General features: G+C 40.6%; 1 protein-coding gene across 1 annotated transcript in view; it reads left to right on the top strand.

Moving 5' to 3' along the window:
* The first annotated feature begins 495 nt into the window (after positions 1-495).
* The window catches only part of RAB2A (RAB2A, member RAS oncogene family), a 45376-nt gene continuing 24930 nt past the window's right edge, over positions 496-20941 (top strand). Inside the window, exons 1-4 of the mRNA XM_074898922.1 lie at positions 496-673; positions 770-901; positions 11397-11468; positions 15111-15178. Of these exons, the coding sequence (XP_074755023.1) occupies positions 856-901; positions 11397-11468; positions 15111-15178 (186 nt within the window). The 5' untranslated portion in view covers positions 496-673; positions 770-855. The remainder of the gene's footprint in view (positions 674-769; positions 902-11396; positions 11469-15110; positions 15179-20941) is intronic.

The following is a 20941-nucleotide window of genomic DNA, read 5'->3' as shown; positions in this document are numbered from 1 at the left end:
CAACCAGCCGCGCTGGGGTTCTGCCGCATCCTGCTACCTCAGCACCCCTGACCCTGGCGCGAAGCAGCGCCCAACACAGGCCCGACCGCCTTCATTCTCCTTCTCCGGACCTCTCCCCGAGCGGCAACTTTCTCCCCCTCCCCGCGGAGCCGCTCGGGGTTCACCGCGGGGGGAGACGCCACCGCGCCCGCCGCCACCACACCCGCTCTGGCGAGACCCCGGCGTCCCGGCGCCGGAGCACCTTATTCCTCCCACCAAAGCGAAAAGAGCGTCCCCAGGCCCCGGCTCCCGTTAAAGCGGGCGAGGGAGGGGGATCAGGCCGCGCAAGCCCCCGGGTCGAGGGCACCGGCGGAGCCCGCCCAGCCGCCTCCCCTCGGCCCCCGCGGGGCGACGGGGCGGGGCCGGCGACGGGGCGGGGCCGGCGGCGAGGCCCCGCCCCCACGCCGGCGGGAGGCGGCCGCGCGCCCGACGCTACCTCAGCACTTCCGGGTCGGGGGCGGGGCGGAGCGAGGAGGTGGGTGCGTGACGTTGCCGGAGGGGTCCGGGGCTGCTCGGCGCTTGTTATTGTTCTCGCCGCCCGCTCTTCCCGCCGCCGCGTCTGCCTTCCCCGGCGCCTCGGGGAGCGGCGGGAGGGCAGCAGCGACCGAGCGAGCCCGCCGGCGCGGGGGCGGAGGTAGGAGGGAGCGAGCGAGCGAGCGGTGGCCGCGGAGGCGCCCGGCGGGAGCGGGCCGCCGCCCGGTGGCCGTTAACCGTTTCCACCTCTCCGCAGCGCGAGCCCTGACAGCGGGGGCGGGGGGAGAGCGCGCGCGTCACGAAGGAGCGAGCGAGAGCCGGAGAGCCGGGGACCGGGCGGCCATGGCCTACGCGTATCTCTTCAAGTATATCATCATCGGGGACACAGGTAGGCGGCGGGGGCGGGGAGGAGAGGCCGCCCCGGGAGCGGGGGGGCGGGCGGAGCGGAGAGCGGGGCCCGGCTCCCCGCTTCCATTTCCGCAGTGCTGGCGTCGTCGACGTGGTGGCCCTGCGCGAAGAGGCGGCTCCCCCCCGCCTCTGCGCTGGGCCCCGCCCGGGGCCTCGGCCTGCCTCTCGGCGGCTCCGCGCCCGGAGGCCTTGGGCCCCGCACCAGGCCTGGAGGCCTGACAGCCGCCTCCGGGCCTGGCTGACAGGCCGCGGGGCAGGTCGGGCTGTGGCACGCCCCTGGCTGCGGCATCTGAGCGGGGGAGGGGAGAGGAAGAAGGCGCTGTCACTGCAAAACTTGCACCTGGGTAATGCCCCTTCATTGCATCCCCACAGCGGTGAGGCCTGAGAGGTGCCACATGCCATCCCGCAGTTTTGTGGCAAGGCCAGGGCTGCTGCTTTGAGGTACCTTCAGCTCAGGCCACAAGGATGCCGTTTCCAGCCGCGGCTGGAGGTGCTGTAGCAAACTGAGTCAAGACATGCTGCCAGAGGAAAAGTAGAAGCCCTGGCTATTTCCTTCCCATTTACAGGAACTATTGGTTTGGGGGCTTTTTGACCACTGCTTTCCCAGATGCTTCAGACTGCTTCTGTGGTCTCTTCCCTTCCTCATTCCTTTGCTTGCCACTTTTTAAAAACTTGCTGCATTCTCTTTGCTGTTGTGTAACAAATACTAATGCTTGTTAATGCTTATGAGTGCTGCAGGCTTCCATGTGCTGATAGGAAGTGCTGTTTGAAGCCTCCTTGCCAATATATTCTATGCTTTCTCAGCATAGAGTGGATATATATAGCAAGCATACTTTCATCAGACTGTTGTCAGGACGAGGTAACTAACATAGTTAACTATTGTGCCTGTGTTGTGCATCTTCTTGTTTTCCTCATACCAGAAAAGATGCCTTCTTTAATTAAGTTTGGTGACACAGCTGTCATTTTACCTGCTATTCTAAGGATATAAGGATACCTGCATAATTGTACTTCATACCTATGAACCAAATTATCTGTTGCTGTAGTATAATTATACATTACAGTTGCATTACACATGAGGTTGTTAAAACACTGGATGCAACTGCTCTGTGATATTTTTTTTTTTTAAGCTACGTTTAATTTCTGGAAGCTTTTTTAGGCTACTGCAGTAGCAGCTGTAGTACAAATGAGTCTTAAGAAACACATCACAGCTATAACAACCGTGTCAGAACCATTAGGCTGTAGATGATGATCAAAAATTCTGATTTTTCTCGAGTATTTAGGTGAGTGACAGTTCATTAAACCAGAGGACAGGAGATCACCTGTGCAAATTGAGGAGAAGGAAGAAGTTTGTCTTCGCAGGGTGATGCAAAATGGTAGTGCAGAATTCAGAATGGTTGTGCTTCAGAAGAGGAGGCCAGTTCTGGTGTATCTCTAAAAACTGTAATCATTAAAATGGTAGAGATAGCAGCAAACAGTTGCTTTGGTACGTTGATCATATACCGATTAAATTTTTACAATGAAGTATCCTCAGTGTAATGCTCTGTTCTGCACTTTGCTTGAAATATGAAATACAGAATGGATGTGTGTCACTTCTGAAGTTGTTTCAGCTGCTTAGGCGCTAAATATGGGAAGAATAAGATAGAAAAAAGAAACAGAGGACAACAACTCGCAGGTGTGTTTTCTTTGTTTCTTAGATTTCCATGGCTTTTTTTCAGAGTTGATACAGGAAGCTAATTAAAGCTACTGCAGAGAGCATTCTTGAGGTGAATTAAATATGCCAATAGTGGTACGTTAGTTTTGCTGTTATATAGATCTCCTATTAAGCTTTTCAGTGTTCTAAATTAGCTTTTCAGTAGTAGCTATATTATGTTGTGCACAGTTATTTGTTGCCAAAATGACTGTGATGGTTTAGTTATTACTGCTGTCCCTCACATGAAGGCAGTTGAACTCACAGCTTTGCTGATGGAAATTAAGAGTGGATTGGGGATGTCCTGTTCTGTTCCAGTGGTGGTCTGCCACAGCATTCTAGCCAGTAAAGATATGCCAGTGGCCTTGCAGGCCATATAATGTTCATAGCGATCGAGAAATTTATCTCTAGGACTTATTTAGAGTCTTTGGAACTGGATCAGCTGTCTGGTGACTCAGCAATTAGTTGTAAACAAACTGTAGGAGAAAAGTAAGGCAGCATCAGCTGAGGACAGATGTTAGCATTTAGCTCCTCTGCCTTTTCAGCACTACAAAACAAAGTGGGTTACGTGAACCATAAACAAACCAATGAAAAACCTCTGCAGTTATACAAGACACCTGCATGTGTCTTCTCTGAATTGTGATTCCACATGCTTTCATCTGCTTGAACACAGGAATTCAGCATGATCTTAGTCTCTTAAAATGACAGCCACAGAAACTGACTGTGGGAGACTGCTTTTTGCTCAACAGCTCTAGTCCCCTTGTGTTGCTTGCTTCATTGGTGTCTTTCAAAAAGACATTCAGTGGCTTTTTCTTCTGCTGGTACTTCAGGTACGGTAGCTTTAAGAACACGGGACTGATTCAATTCTGGTTGTTACATTTTATATATTTTTTTTTAAAAAAAATTTTCAATATAGTCAGAACTGATTTAAGATCTAGTTAGTTCTCTGTTGTGGGAGAGACCTGAAATAGCATGGCTGTTTTTCAGTCACTCAAACAACATTGTCATAAATCTGTGTGGTTTTTACATTTTATCAGTGGGATAGTAGCTGTGAGATTTCATGAAAATGGTATCTTTAAGGGAAAAATAGAAGCATTATGAAGTACTGACTGCCCTGAGAGTTAACCAGGAAAAATCATAGAAGCATAGAATCATAAGGTCATCATAGACCTTAAAGATCTAGTCCAACCATTATGGACCAAATGTTTTGATCTGGATGTTTCTGTAATATTGTAGGAGTTTGCAAACGCATTTAGAAGCATTTGTGGTGCATTCTGCTTAGGGCTGTACCTCCAAGACCTTTTCCTTGGTAGTTGGTAGCGTTTATTCCATTTTGATTGCTGGTAGGATTTGGTGTGTTTGTCCACTCTTCCCTACACATCTGCTTTTGGCCACCAGCTGAAGTCGAGATGGACTTTGACCTCAGTTAGGGTAAACAGTCTTAGCATTGCCTGTTCTTGCAGTTGGTGGCTCAAATTTGTCATTTTTTTCTTGAAAGTTTTTCTGTGTGATGGTGACATCTGCTTAAATGTTTTGGTTACCAGCAGTGTACCACATGGGAATAAACTGGGAATGATACACAAGATTTCTGTGAAGGCTAGAGCTGGAATTATTTTTGTCCAGAATGTTTAATACGCATTAAGCATGATTTTCTTATATTACAGTATGTTTACTAAATTCCACTAGAGAATGCTACTGAACTTTAGTATACCTGAATTACCAGTGTTGCAGTGGTCAGATTTCTTGCCACCAACATAACTTGTCAATGGTATCCCATCTAAATGTTTCTTTATGATCAGAGCTGCTGCATCTTTCATAAGGAGGTCTGTCTTCTGCTTTCTTGAATGTGTTAGTTCAGCAACCCTCAGAGCTTCTTGCGTAAATGAACTTACACTTGCCTTTCAATTTCAGCAGATAGTTGCTTGTTATAAACCAACAATATCTCAAAGTTATTCTTATTAGGGGAAGATGATGAAAGAAAATATAGTAGCTTGGTGATCTAATTCTCACTCTCTAGAGTAAAGCAAACTGTCTAGTCAACCATTTCTCTTGTCTAGGAGATTCTCAAGTGTTAAAACTAAGCAATTGAATTGGCTTTATTTTTCAGTCCTTGTGAAATGTTTCTAGCATCATTGCACTTTGTTCTGGAACAGCAGCTGTTACTCGCTAGCAATGTGCATTTCCAGAGTCTCTTGCCCTTATTTTCTACATGTTTGTACCAATAGTTCTCAGCTAAACAGATTTTCATCCCATTAGAGTTTCTGTTAACACCCCATGATAGCTTGAAGACTAGTTTGTACTGAAAAACAGAGTATGGATCTGTACTACTGTTTTGCCAATTATCAGGCCTAGCATAAAGGACACAGCCAGCATAAAGATGAACCAATAACCAGACTGTATTTGATACAAAAGGGTCAGTACATGGGTGAGCACTGGGGGTACAAACAAGTCAATCAGATTATACATAATCAACATCAATCCTAATGACCCCAACAATGACACCCCATGACCAACAGTGGGTGGAATAAACAGTGAAATGCAGACTCCCATAGAAGGGATGGGCGACAACTGGGTTAACGAGCCAAACACATAAGACCAAGGAAGCCACATACTGAATCTCTACACAGGCCACACTTACAAGAGCCAGACCTGACTGGAGCCCAGTCCCAGGGAGGCAGGAGGCCCTTCCCCAACAGGGAACTCTGCACAGTGCATCCACCTCACAGACAGACACTGCCCCTGCCTGCAAGGGGTCCCGGCTTTTATCCCTCAGTGGGACACCTGACCTTTGCTCACTTAATGCAGACACCTGGGGCTCATTTACCCAATGGCTCTGTCTGCAAGGCCGGCACCACCCTGGAGGGAAGCCTAAAGGTAAACTCACCCCCCCCTTTGTGAAGGGCTGTGGGAATCACCCATATGTCAACCTTAATTTGGGGCTTGGGGTTGAAACCCCAGCATTTCACTTACATCTTGCTTTGAGACCCTTTTGTTGATACTTTCATTCCTAAAAGAGCAGATATTAGGTGTTGTATATCTTCTTAGCCTCTTAGAAGTTAACTGGAATTAACAAACTATAAGTAGATGCCCATACAATACAGATGGTTTCATGAGACTGTTACTGTGAACCCTCATACTAAGTCTAACCTCTAATTTTAAAAAAATCCAACTTTTTCCCTCCTCTTGATTAAAACCATTTTATTATGAATGGCTGGCAGTTTTCTAAGTGTGTTGTGATCATCCAGGACATGAAAAGGTTTTTGTATAGATTCATGTAGCTTAATTTGCTTTGGAAGTAATTTTTATTTATTTTTAAAACCTGCAGTTAGCAGATGGGTCGTGCCATACTAAATGAAATGTGATAAAGCTGAACAGCTCCTTTCGGTTTGTAAGTCTGCACTAATTTTTATGTAGAAAAGAAAAATCATTGTTTTAGATACGCTGTTGTAAATATTTTACAACAATGTATATTTAAGTATTGAAGCTGAATAATTTTTAAGAGTTAAAAAGCCATTTTATGACATCAGTTTTCCCAAACCTGTGTAGCCATCCTGAAGGATTTTGGAGCTTATTTTTCTTCCCTTCTTGTCCATGCTTACACTGGTATGTAAAGTTCCTTTGCTCTGTAACTAACAGTTTGGAATTTTGTAGTTTGTCCTTCCTAGTAATTTTATTTAGATTTTCCCATTTAATGACAGCATTTTGACTAACAAATAACTGGCTGAAAAGAGGTTAAAAAAAACTTTTAAGTTATTGTCTCATTATACTTAGGCCTGCAAAAGGGTAATTTTGCTGAGCTGCATAAAGATGCTGTGATTGGAGAGGAAGGAGAGAAGGAATGAGCTTGTGCCCTGTGATAAGAAAAGGGCTTATGAAACATGGAAGCTGTGCAGACTCCTAGAGAGAACTAGAAATACCTCATAAGCCAGGTTACAGGTGTATATCTTGTGTCATTTGCACTATTTAATTACCTGGTTTAAATGTGCATTGGTTTTAAAATCTCTGTTATTTGAGACCTGTCCATTGTTTGAGACTGTCCTTGGCCTATTTAAAGATTTATTTTTGTTTGTTTTCTGAAGGAAGGTAAAAGAAGCAGCTCAGTTAGTATTGGGCTTCGTGGGCATCCAAGCTGACACAGTTGATTACACATGAAAGAGGAGGTCTTGCTACCCTTACCTTGTGGTGTATGGGTCTAATAGTCTACTACGAGCTGAATCAACCCACTAACAGCAATGGAAAACTACCTACTTTTTGGGTTAACTTTTTACTTAGTGGTTGAATCAGCTGAGTTGGTCGGGGGAAGTGCTTTCCAAGGTCTAGTGTGCTTTCAAGGAAGGAGACTGGATGTAGGAGAATCGGTGAGTGCAAGATAAAGGGAGAGTAGGTCTTCATTTCTGTGGTTGGTGGGCTGATTGATCACCCTGTCTTGTGAATCAACAAGAAGAATACAGTTCTGTGAGATGGCTGAGTTCTTCCAATGTTCATTTGCTGGCAAAACAGGTGGACCTGGTTACCACTCCTTGTCTCAACTATGAGCAGTCAGCATCAGAGCTTGTCTGAGCCTTCGAAAAGCCAGTTCGCTCACAGAGATGACTTAAAAAACAAAACCAAACAAATAGTAGATAGGTCAGAAAAGCGTAAGAGCCGTTTCGAGTAAGGAGGTGGAACTGTGTGGGAAGGAGTGAGTCTACCCATCAGTGGCAGCTAGTTGATTAAAGAGATTGTCTTCAGGATTCAATTTTGATAACTAGGTTGGGATGACAACTACTGCAATTCTTTTCCTCTTGTCACTTTTCTTGGGCTATAGTGGTGCTTATGTGAACAAATAAGGAAATGATATTAGCCCCCTCTCCCCACTTTTTTGAGGCGTTTTGAGCCACATCAGCTTTCTAAGACAAACATCAGTGGAAGGAACACTGAGTTTTGTCTAGTGGTAAGAAAAGCCTGGAAGTTTTCCTCATGTTGATAGTAGTGCACCTCTGAGTTAGCAGTTGATGACTGAACTTTCCTTACCGAATTCACAGGGTGTCACAGGAACTAGAAGGGGAGAAGGAAGCAAGTCAGCTCTTCTAGCAAAAGTCATTACCTGTGCTATGGTTCCAGAACTGCTTTTTTAATTGCTGTAAGTGCAGCCTACTACTGAAAAGAGCAACCCTTTCCTCTTCTATTTATTTGGTAACCCATGTCTCATGCACATACTGGTGTTTTGGGTGACTGTAGTTTTATAGTGGATTGGTTTCTTGGTTTAGTTTGTTGCATAATCTTAGGAGTGGGAAGGGAGAGGTTCACTTTACCACTGAGCTGTTTGGGCTTGCTGAGCAGTAAAATAAACGCTACTGTAGATATAAGAAAGGGAGGTGTTGAATGGTGGCTGAGCCAAGGTGGACAAGAGCAAAGCTCTGGTGACCTTTTGCCTAGGGAAATTGATTGCAGAATGGCACCCAGATAGGGGAAGCTGTTAAGGGAGACAGAGGAATTTGGAGAAACAGCTCAGGCTGCTGGTTTGGAATTCAGAGCTGGAGGGTAAAACTGCTGTAGCACAAGTTCCACTTCCCAGTGCTGTTTGGGTATTAAGAATTGATGAAGGCATCCTAGAACAGGCACTTGCAAAGAAGTACGCCGTCTCCCCTCTGAGCACATAACCCATTGTTTTAATTTGTTCTTTTATTTGTTCTGCTTTTGTTTACTGTAGTTGTTGGTGAAGTGTATCCAAGCTCTGCTCATTTCTTGTTTTAAGATACTAAGACTTTTTTGTCTGGGGGTGGTTCATCTGAAGCTATATTAAAGTAATTGTGGCAGTAAAATGGAGAATGAGTTAATAACTGAATCTCTTTTGTGTTCTACAATTGACTACTGTAAGACATGCTCAACTACTTTTCCTGGAGTGTCTGCCTCGTTTCAGGCATAAGTGAATGAGGTACCTGGTAAACAGTCATTTTGCTCTTAGAGTTAACCAGTGTAGTTACTTTAAACTATCTGTATGCCATGGAATTAGCTGCCATGCAGCTGTTAATTGATATTTGCAGCATCTGTTTATGTCACAAGGTGGTCAACTGCTCGGGAGTTCATATCCAGCTCCTGTTCCTGATACAGGTTCTTGACTGTGTCTAGGATAGCGCAGTCTGCTCCAGCTCTGGAAGTGAATGGGCCACAAACTACTGTTGTAAGAACTTTCCTGTTACAAACTTGCAATGTCTTAAAACTATAAAATTAAACCAAAAAAATACTATCACATATAGGCAGTAAAATATTTGTAAATATTATCTAAAATGGATTATAACCTAAACTTAACAGGCATTACAGCTTTGTTTGCAATTTTTTTAACCCCTTTTCCAGTCAATAACAGTATAAAATTTAGAGACTTCCAGATGTTTTTTGATGGAAGGTTCTGAAGTAGCAGGAGTGGCCTTGAACAGAAAGTAGTTATTCTCTTTCTGTGTGTGAAGCCATCAGTCTGCAGCCTGCTCCCAAAAGGCCTCATAGCAGTAACTAGAGATGCATCTTGTGCCAGTTTGAGACAGGCCTTGCATCAAAGGGGCTGTGCTTGTCTGTCATTTTTGCTGTGCTGACACTAGTGTTTGTATGTTCTCTTGAACCAACAGGCTGGTCACCAGCCTTACAAGGAGAAGGAAATATCAGATTGCCACTTGAGAACTGGTGTTGGGACACATAATCAAGTGTCACTTTGATTAGATTTAAAAATATTTTTCTAATGTTAGTAAGACTTGTGCAGGAATATTGGATAGTTTTGAGGTTCTGGTTTATCCAGTGATACTGAAATCACTTTGGAAGATTAATAGTAAAAGCTGTTCTACATTCTGCTGTGATTTATAGGTGGGGGTTTTTTGTAAGTGGGATGGTGATTATGTTCTGCAATGGGGCAGCTGTATTTTGTTGGTTATCTGTATATATGAACAGTGTTCTGTGCGTAGAAGAATTCTGAATGTTTTAAGTCCATAGAGTTTTGTGTTCAGTGCCCCAACAGCACCAGTATTCTGCCTGTCCTTTTCCCTGATTCTTTCTTACCTCCAGTGCCCTCCCCCATTCCTCATCCACTTCTCAAGTCCACTAATTTTGTTGGACAAAATCTATACCTGCTTCCAAGCTGCTTGTGTTCTGACAGCTTGCTATCATATGCCAGAGAGCTAAGGAAAGAGATCTGTTAAGGCCGATGCTGCAAACTTTGCCTTGGACTGCAGTTCCATGCCAGTCTAAGCTGTTGATCTGCTGGCTGCTGCATTTCTTTTCCCTCATTTGAACCAACTCTCATGCTTGTCCGACCCTGCATTAAGCCGTTTCTGTTTGCTTTGTCACTCTTCTTGTCCGCTGGGTTAGCACGCTAATCTGACAACTGAAACTGCTTCAGAATTTATCTAAGCCATGTGGAGAAATGGGCTCAAACATGCTGTAGGGAAGAGAGTAGGGATAGCAGTACCATCAACTGGCTTAGGCTGCTGGAATTGCTGCATCACTTGGGTTATTAATCTCAGAGTGTCATCAATTTGTCACAACTCGTTTTGTGACAAAACTAAATGCAAGTCTGCTGTTTGTTAGATTTGTTTGAAACTGGCCACTAGTCTTAGCTTTTTAAGACCAAAATGACAGGTGGGCAGTGATTACAATTGCATAGGCTTTGTTTCCTCATGAAACCATACTAAAAAACTTTGCTGAATTTTGTAGTAGAAAGGTCAATGCCACTATATGCAAACCTCTCGTATGCATATCTTGTGTCTTGCAGTGTTTTCCTTACCCCTTTGTTTGCTGTTTTTTATTACCAGATATGTCACTTCTGATCAGCTGTTGCTGACCTCTAGTATGTGGCTAAAATAGCCTTACCTTCCTGGACAGATAAAGCAAAGTACAGCAGCAACTTGGATGCTACAGTATTGTATGTTATGTGATAATAGTTTAGATTATAAATGTATGTACATCAAATGTACAACTGTCAAGTTTTAAAAGGCTGACAATAGGAAATTTGACTGAGCAGAACAGGAAGAATGACCCTTTGAAGTAAAAGAACAAGGAAAGATTAACTGTAAAAAGCATTATGTTTACAGACCTAGGTAGTTTGAGTACTCCTATCAACTGCATTAACTTTTACTTTTCTGTGCTTTCACATACAGGAGAAATTGCCCATTTGTTGACTAGTGTCCATGTAATGTGAAGTAGTTAACCCATTTGGGTTGGAAATTAGGATATGTGAGGGGGACAGTGTGTTGGCTAGCTGTAATGTGAACTCAGCTGTTGCCAATTCTGCCTGGGCTATTTTTTGGCCTATTGGAAACTAGTGGGCAGTAGCACATAGTGGTTGTAAGCAGCCATATCTGTACTGCTGTTGCCTCAGCTGATAAATTAAGACATAGGTGGGAGTGAGGTGTTATTGAGGATCTAGTTAGCTCGGAAGAAAGCTGAAAATACTGAAGGGGAAGTAGATGTAAGGTTGTGAGGAGTAGCTAGACCTGTAGTTACTGTGGAGAGAGGATGTGAAATGATACTTTGAAGGTTTGTTAGGAAACTTTTTTGCACATAATTTTAAAGGCATAACTGCTTTTTCAAATTTTTTTTTTTTCAAATTTTGAAAATAACTGCTTTGGTTTTAATGTTTCTGGAACTTTAAAAGCTGTTGTGTTATGAAAAAGTTGCATACACTTCAAAGTAGGTGAAATCTAGTATCTCAAGTTCTAGTTATGAATTTTAAACAAAATATACCATTCACTGTAATGTCTATTGGTTCTTAACAGATTTATTAAAAAAAATTGCTTAAAACTTCTTTTTTTTTTTTTTTTAGGTGTTGGGAAATCATGTTTATTGTTACAGTTTACAGACAAGCGGTTTCAACCAGTCCACGATCTCACTATTGGTAGGTCTCTTTTTGTCCCCAACAGTGCTAATGGTTAAGCAGCTAGGGTAGCTTAGCAGGCATTTATGAGTTGGTTGTGCTGCGGTAATATAGGATTTATGCTGCATTAAGGCAGTATGAATAGTTGTTACCTTATAAAGCCAAGTGGAGGTCTTTTTTTCTTATTGGGAAGGTACTGAAACATTTTAAAAAAAAAAGTTATAGCTGAAACATTTTAAAAAAAAAAGTTATAGCTGCAGTATCTCAGCTGTCTCTTCAGAAAAGCTAAAAACTGGATGTGGAAGCAGAATTGGCCAAGCTTGAAATGCAATGATGGTGATGCAAATGACAGATTTCTAACTAGGGAACAGAATATTAGCCTAGCCACAGAACCTTGAAGATAGACCAAAGCAAAGTTAACTTTAAAGATGAGTAATCAAACTTACTCTTTGGGAATGTGTAACTTCTGGATAGAGAAGGATTGGAGTGTGAAGGTATTTCCTGTTTGGAAGGGACAGTGTTTTTTCTTCCTGACTCTTCAATTGGATGTGGACCATTTGTGTTAGGTATGATTTGATACTGAAACTAGATGAAATTAATACATGTTGACAGAATGCATTGCCTCTGATCTAACTATAGTAAAAGATACAAACTTATATTTTGTGTGGAAAGATAAAAAAGAATAACATGGGAATAAATTCTTCTGTGGGCAAGCTTAGTTTTCAGATCAGCTTCACTGTTAAGCTAACAGATGCTAGTCTTTAAGGTTTCAGAAACTTTGAACAACTTCTTGATGTTATTTCAGGGAACTTATCGGCTCTAGTCATGATGAGCCTTGCACAAAATGTGTCCCTAGTCTATTTTTAGTTTGTGCCCTGGAATAGGTGCTTCCCATGTTTGGGAGTACTGAAATAGATACTTGAAATATAAACAAATATTCTTCATGTAACAGAATATATGGGGTGGTTAGGTTATGGCTTCGCTCTCTCTTTCTCCAGTTTTCCCACACCTTGTGTGTGGCTGTCTAAATTAATTCAAATTCTTAGGCTAACATCAGTTTTCAAATATTCCTGATGTCTTGGCAGCAGATAGGCTGGCTGAATAAAGAGCCTGAGGTCTTCAGGGAGGCATGAGCTATTGCCATCTTTTCTTCTTTAGACATGCCAAATATGTGACACCTTATAGATCACTTGTGCCTTTGGCAGCCCTGTCACATTAGCAAACAGGTTGTGGGAAACAGCTTCACCTCAGCAGGGTGGTTATAGTGCCAGTTCTTTGCCTGGCATATAGCTAGCTGAAATCTGGGAGCAGAAATTGAAGCTAGTGGGATGAGGAGGTAAACCTAGATAGCAACATAATGAGGGATGTAGGAGTGGAGCATAGGAAGATGCTTGGAAAGGGGAAGAAGGAGCATAGGCTTGAAGCAGCCTCCTTTCACTTAATTGATGAATGGGGCATGCATGTGTTTTGGCCAGGAGAATGGTTCTCTCAATTACCTAAACAGATTTAGAAAAACAAATAAAGAACATCTTAAAGTCATATGAATGCCTGTGCAGTGCAAGATGGGATGGGTTGGTGTTACCTAATACACCTCCAGCTGATGATGTTAAAACTCCTGAGAACCTGTAGATTGAATAAAAAAGTTTGCATTACGTTGTCTAACTTTCTTCAATATAATACAATTATTTTAGCTTATGGGAGTAGAAATTTTATTCCTGCTGTGAGTAACTCAGGAGAAGAGAAGGGAAACTAAAATTGGACATGTGGAAAAAAGACATTTAGTCTTGAATTGTGCAAAATTGAACCTAAAAATTTTAGCATAGCTAGCCTAAGATGTTATCTCTAAAATTTAAGAAAATCAGAGAGAAACTTTACCTCTAATGAAAACAAGATGGAGGGGAAAAAAAAAGACAGAATACATAGAAGCAGGTATTTTTCTGTCTTTGAGCTACATTCAGAATTGTGCATAATTGTAAGTGTACTTTAAAAGAATTAGAATGCAACAACTATCTGTTTATTTTTCATTTGGGAACTGAAGTACGGTCCCGCAGGGCTTAAACCAACACACTGTTATTAAAAGAGATGAAGGCAGGAGGGAGAAGCTGCATGATGGGGGAGGGGGGGAACAGAACAAAAACAAACTCATCCCCCCCGAAATAAAACACACACACAAAAACCTAACCGAAAAAACCAACTCTACAGCATTTGTATGTAGATATGGGTGACAAAAACCACTAAACATTCTGGGGTTTTGCCCAGTACCCTTTAGGATATGTCCTTAACATAAACCGGAACAGCTTCCATTCCTTCTTTTTAAGAGCACAAATTTACCATCAAACTATGTGTGTTGTTTCAAATTCAGAATTTTCTCTCAGCAGATATTTGGATGGAACAGGATAAATAACCTTTGAATTCTTCTATGCGGTTGTGTGTAGAAACTAAATATTTAGTCTGATTGCTGGTTTTAAATCAGCAGCTCTATATCTGCATTTTGAGATCAAGTAATACCTGCAGTGTTGGCACTTGTAGTGGTCCAAGGACTTTCCCCGGGCTTTGCAATCAATTTCAGAGAGAGCATTGTCATTCACCTGCTTCCTCCCTTCTGTCCCTCCCTGTCCATTCTTTCCATTTGTTTGCATACAGTTACTGTAGGTTATTTGGATGCTAAAGAGAGCACAGTGTTCTTTGGTCCGGGGGGGGGAGGGGGGGGGGGAGCAAGGAATGGTTCCTTCCTGCCCCCTTCCCCAAAAGTCCTTCTGCAGAAAGCAACGCTGACCCCCCCCCCCCCCCCCCCAATATTTTAAACAAGCTTTGAATGGACATTCGGAATACTTCAAGTCAGGGCTGCTTAATTGCAAGACTTCAGTCAAAATCTAGACAGTGACCAATTTTAGACAAAAATTAAGCTACCGGATCTTTATTTTTTTCTGAAGCATAGATTAATGGAAACTTGACAGCCTTTAAATATGTCAATTATATGTAGGCATTTGTCAGATTTTAACTGCTGTAGCAATAGCCTCAATTTATGCTTAATTTACTGTTAAGGATATTAAAATTGCTTTAAAAGATGGTGCAAAAAGCTGAATCTTTCCACTGGAGAAATTACTTTTATTTGAAACATGATTTTTTTTCCTTGCTTATTAATATTGATCTTTAGAATTTCAGAAGCACTTTTTCATAAAGGCAGAAATTTGTAATTAATACAGTAATAAAATTTATCTTATTGAAAGTGACGTTTGTATGCTCAATTAATAGAGTAGTTTACTGATAAATAATTGTAGGTTTAATTACTTCTAAACTGGCTTCAACAATCTATCATTGGTAGAGTGTTAAAATAAATGTGACTTCAATTTTCTGTTTGCATTTAAATGGACATGTTTTTCTCCCTCTGTTCTAGAACTACTAAACTGTTTGGAAAACTTTGTAGAACATACCTCCTTGACACTTACTCTAATTAATGCATTTTTAAAGCACCTTGAAAGTAACATTTTTCTTCCTTCTGGAAAACTTTCTAGCTCTTTCAAGCAGCTGGAAAATTAACTAAAAGCAGATTGTGAAAGAGATACAATGTTGAGTTAACTTAAACTTACTTGTTTTCATAGTACATGACATTCTTCTTTCTGATACATGCTAATAATGTAATCTTTTGTAAAATCTATTCAGGTGTAGAATTTGGGGCTCGAATGATAACTATTGATGGAAAACAGATAAAGCTTCAGATATGGGATACGGTAAGTAATAAATCATAGAAATTATTTAAACGTATGGCTCCACTGGCTTTCCCTTTATTCTGCTTAAGCTCTCCATCTTCAACACCCATGTGAGACTATGTACTTTGTCTTGCATCTTTCTTTGGTTTCTGTGAAGATCAAAGGTTTGCTAAAATTTCCTTTTTTGGTGTGATGTATTCTTGAAACAGTGCAGATTTTTGCTGTTTGCACTATAACTTTACTTCCTCAAGTAACAGTTTCAGATTTGTAAGACTGGAATTCATGCTGCCTCCCTTTTTTCTGAAAATTTTGTGTATTATTAAGAACTTACATTTCTCTGTGCATTCATGCAAGGTTGGTTAATGTAACATCCTGTTGGGAAATTATGATGTGTCTACTAGCTTTAATCAAGAGTGCTCTGGAGGAAATGTTTGCATTTCCAACATAGAAAAAAAGATGTGGCTCACTGTTTTCGTAGAAGACTTAAGCACTCAATTTCACTGTAAGCATGAAGATAGTAAATACTTCAGACAGTCAGGAAGGGGCTGGTAAAAGCTTAAAAGTTTTGAAAAGCCTACCAAAAGCCAGACTGACTTTTGAGGGGGTTCAGGTTAAAAACATACATTAGCAAACTCAGCTGTTTTCTTTTTGCCAGTCACTTTACCATAGAGCAGTCAGCCTCAATGTTTACACTTGTGATGCAGCGGCTTTAAGATGCTCATACTGATGGCTATGTCCTTCAAATGGGCAGGTTGTCTGTTTCCTTTTCTAAAAGCATTTTAGGATACCTTTAGACACTGACAGATATACGAGTCATAGTCTCATGTATGTGCTCTTTTTGGTATAGAAAATCAATGAAGGAGTGATACATTTATATATGCATGCCTACATACATGCATGTGTATATGAAAATTAAACAAATGCAGTATTTTAGCCAATTTCCTAGGTAAGATCTGAAGTACCTTAGTTACTATACAAGTTCATCACCTGAAATGGCATCTTGACAATTGTGCTTTCTTGGAAGTTCTCAGTGAGAAGGTGTAGAAGAATGTGGTCAGACTGTGCTTGTTTTAGGCTTTTTCTGCCCCATGCATTTTTACTATTATAACTGTTGATTGCTAACTACCAAGGTGACTGGTTGTTTTTAAGTTCAATACACAAGCAATTGTCTGTATAAACAGTAGCTTCTGAAGCAAACTTTTTAATATGTGGTGTGGCTACATGAGAATATATCTACACTGGTCCTTATTTCCCCAAATTGGGACAGTTTCTCAGACAAAATTATTCATTTCCCTACCAATGCAGACACTGTCTTTCATTGACTTTCAAACTAATTTTGGTAATGTGCTGTTATCTGCTCCTTGGATACAAGTGAACTTCAACTATTTTTGAGTAGATTGTGTTTTTCTTGATGCCTGTGACTCAGTAGCTCTTCTGTTTGGCTTCTTGAATTCATCGAAGGGTCTGATAGCCAAAATTTCAATGGAATTTCTTTTGATTATGACTTAAACTCTTCTTGAGAAGGGATTTTATCTGGCTATCTTAAGTATATCATACCTAGATTAAAAATATTAATTAAAAGCTTTCATACACTGATTGTGTGTATGCTTGTGTTGTAATTAATAATTTATAAGTTGTAAGCAATGAATGACAGTATATTGGCTGTAGTTAAAATTTTAACTGTATAGAATCTGATTTTTAAAACACAGGGTATTTCTGTTCTTACCTTGATTTGTCAGTATATCTAAATTTCACTGTCTCGGTTCTCATCTTGGGTGCAAAGGTGTTGAAGGAATAGCAAAATAAGAAATATGATATGGTAGAGAGCAATTTTATTTATGAGTGTTAAGGTATGTAAAGATGTCCATAATGACCAAGGTTACTATGTCTGTATTGTGTATCTGTGTTGAGCAGTTCCTGAATTTCTTTTGTTAGCGAAAACTGCTAACTGCTATTGGTGCTATCTCCCTATTTATTAAGCCATAACAGTTTTTGTTTTAGAAGTTCATTTTACACCTATGACTAAAGAAACAGTGCAGTAATTACATTTTCCGTTAGTGCTTACTGAGTCACAGCACTAGCACTTCTCTGATTTAGTGCTAGGCTTACCTACCTGCTTCTAACCCATTACTGAAAAGGAGGAATCTTGAACAGAGATGTAAGAAGTGGAGAACTGGATAAAATCTGTTTTGACTGCTTAACAATGAATAAGGACTTGTTTTCTTAAGAGAACCAAACACTTAAATTCAGATTTTTCTGGCCAGATATTTCTATGCAGTGGTGCTCAGTTTGTTGTCTTCAGCTGCAGCTCCAAGGAAAGGTATGTCTTAATAATGGGAATGTATGGAAGCTGCAGCATACCTCACTGTAAGAGTATGTCATAATTTACAGGGTCAGCTGAAGCTAACACTGTTGCATGTCTACATGAGATCCATTTCTGTGCTCTTCTTGTACCATAACTTTGACTTTTTCATTGGCATCTTGATTTGGATCAGGAGTGTGTTACAGAAGCTAGCTCTGCTTACTGCAGTCTAGTTTTCCAGTGGGAGTACGCAAACTGAATTCTTTTTGGATAAGGCTGAAATGGAAGATATGCTCACAAGGAATGCATGTGTGTCCGTTAGAAATTGTAGTCTGGTATTTGGTCCTGTGAGCTGGTAGTCTGAAAAAACTAATCTGATGCAAAAACACACCCAACACCACTACCATCACTCTTTCCCCCCCAAAACCAACACCACCCAAAAATCACATTCCATGAAAGATATTCAGTGTGGCCCTTCAATATTTAGTGTTAGGTGTTTCAGTGTCAGCTCTAATTCTGATCGTGTCTACAGAAGCAAATAGTGTGTCCTGTTGTTCTCTCCAGCTGCAGGCTGCTCCTGATCTCCCCGCTGCTGGGCTCTGCAAGCTTGCTACTGTGTGCTGTGGCATGCCCAGGTTTTAGGTCTGCAAGTCCTTGGGTTTCACTTTTCCTTTCTGATGCATTTAGGTCAGTCAAGGGGAGTGCAGGTATTGGACCAAATTGTTCATTTCTCTTGTCTATCTTTAGTCCCTAGATTATTTCCTTTCCTATGTCTTTTAATCTTAGTAACATCTTTCAATAGTTGGATAGACTGAGATGTTTTTGTCAAAACCGGTCAGTCGGTAATTGCCTGCTATAAGAAGTTAAGCTACTGTTTTGTAGAAGTGTGGTGTTCAAGGTAATGTCAGTTGCAAAAACAACTTTTAGGGAACTAGAAGTGGTCTACAGAAACTGGTAAGGATCAAAATGACTGTTCTGGGAGCTATTAAGCTTTGTGAGTTTAAACAGGCTGTGTAGATGAGGTTGTTTGTCTTGTGACCGTGTAACACTGAGAAATACTAAAATTGCTTCTCCTCAGGAAAAAAAACCTGCATTGTTGCAGAGAGATACTGGGCTTGTTACCAGGCTGAGTCAGTAGCCTTCATTTTGTTGTTGAGGGGGATGTTCTGTATTGTATTGACTGTTACTAACAAGTCATTGTTGATGAGTAAAAATAAGCAGTAGTTGAAAGAGGGAATTTTAAGTTCTCTCAAATGCTGCAGTGAGAGAGATCAGTGGTGACACTAATCAATACTGCTTATGTTCTCTAAATTGATATGAATAAGAATTTTTCCTGTGTATTTAAATAGAGTAATTTTTATTATCTCTTTCTTGGAAATCTGTCGTTAAAAAGTTTAATTTTATTCATCATTATGTTTCTATAACACTTCAGTCTTGCTTAGACTAAGACTGGTCTTGCCCAGAATAAAACTAAATATCTGAAATAATATTTTCTTTTTTATAAGCTAATTTCAAGTAATTTCTTGGCTTCCATAGAAGTGAACTTTCTAATTAAATTGTTAGTGTTTTCCAGTAGTTGAAAGCTTGCACGAAAATGCACGTTTGTGCAAGGTGGAAGGCATCATCACTGAAGGCATGTCTCTTTCTTCCCTAAAACCATTGCATGACTCGTCTGTCCACTTTCAGATATTCTGAATACACTAATCCTTCTTGGAAATTCAGTTCTTTTTCATGTATTTATAAATTCTTTGCATCTAGTAGAACTGAATAAAGTTTGCCTAATTCACTAAATGAAAATCCACTTCATCTTGGTGACATTGATAATTGCTAGGATGTAGTGCTTACCCCCCCAAGTTCTTTACTAATTGTCTACTTCATGATGTTTTCTACTTGCTTTGGTAGTCAGAGCATATTTTTATGTTCATGGACATTTGGTGAATTCTTCTACAGTATTTTTATTAATTTGACTCTCTTACCATTGCGCCTGCAAGAAAGTGGCTCCATCTTACAGTTCATTTATGACTCAGTGCTCATGGCCCTGTTTTACTGCTGTTAAGTAGCATCAAGAACTTGGAGAGGATCTCTTTTGGTTCCTGAAAGTAGTTTGATCATCAGTTCACAGACTGGTTTTGCTGCTATGTGTGAGCATTAACTTCTTCCTGGATTCATGGATGAGGGGGAATTTGTCCATTTAATAGTTATTCTTGTTGCAGTTTGTGTAATAGGACCATCATCAAGAACTTCAGTGCCAGTAGCTAGGTTACTGTTCACATCCATGATGGTACTTTAGGAAGCTAAGGTAACTTGATACACCATCTAGCTTAAGTGCTCACAAACCTTTATCTATCATGTGCTTAAATATATTTGGTTATTGAAATAGTGTATTATTGGTATTTTATTTTCTGACTGATTATAGATTTCTTGTCAGTTTATCTGTGTCTTTCTATGGTAATAGAGAAAGTTCTTGCTTAGGATAAGGCTTTAGGTGGAAGAAGGGCAAATCACTTCCTTAGTAGAACTCCCATTTTACTGAGGGTACTACTTAAAACCTAAAGGTTTCAAATATATTTATAACCTGAAATAAATCATAAGGGTACTTCTAATAATGGAAGGCTAAAGCTTTCTGTTTCTATGATGTGTTGGGAATTGCTCTGGATGTCTAAATGGCATGTATTCAATAACATCAGAAGAAAAGGCATATGATCAGTATTTAGACATATGTACGGTTTCACCCTTGGGGATCTTTAGTCCTCTTGGAATTTCAGTTCCTATTAGGATGCTGACAGGGTTATTCTGAAGCCACATGTAACTTGGCTGAATTCTTTGCATAAATTCTGACACTTTCTTGAATTGTTGTGGGTTCTTCTTCGTAAGCATCTTCAATTCTTGGTCAAGAACGTCTTTGGAAAGCAGCAGGGTTTTTTTATTTTTATACTACTTTTGTGCCTATTATTTGTACTACATGCCAGTAAATCACCTTAAAATTCTTTTTATTCTGGAGTAGAGACGTGATTGCAACAAAGATTAATGTATTTGTGTAAACAAGTTGCTATGTGACTAAAAGGCTGTTAATTTATTTATAACTCTCAAAACTATGTTCAAACGTATGTATTGCTCTTCTCTTTCTGGAACATTTTGTTCCAGGGATCAGCTTTGTGGAGTAGTTCCCAATTGTCATAGCTAGTGTGACACTTGTGTGAGTTAGCTGTTTCTGAGATGTCTTTTTAGTTTTCTATAGAGCTTATGAAAGTGTAAACAAGTTTAAATGAGTAATAGTTCCCAGTGTGAATGAGGTGTTCCGTCACCAGTTTGAAGCATACTACATGTGTATGTGCCTTGTAAGAGTGAAGGAGTCTAGAGCTACTAGCTGTGGTGCATTGGAGTTTCTCATTTTTCATGTAGATGTATACTATAAAGTTTCCTCCTAATAAAAATGATTGGTCAGCTTGGCTGTTGAAGGCCTGCTGGGATGTAATCATATA

The sequence above is a fragment of the Athene noctua genome, chromosome 2, assembly GCF_965140245.1.
Source record: "Athene noctua chromosome 2, bAthNoc1.hap1.1, whole genome shotgun sequence".
Classification (NCBI taxonomy): Eukaryota; Metazoa; Chordata; class Aves; order Strigiformes; family Strigidae; genus Athene; species Athene noctua.
This window is presented reverse-complemented; position numbering and strand designations above follow the sequence as displayed.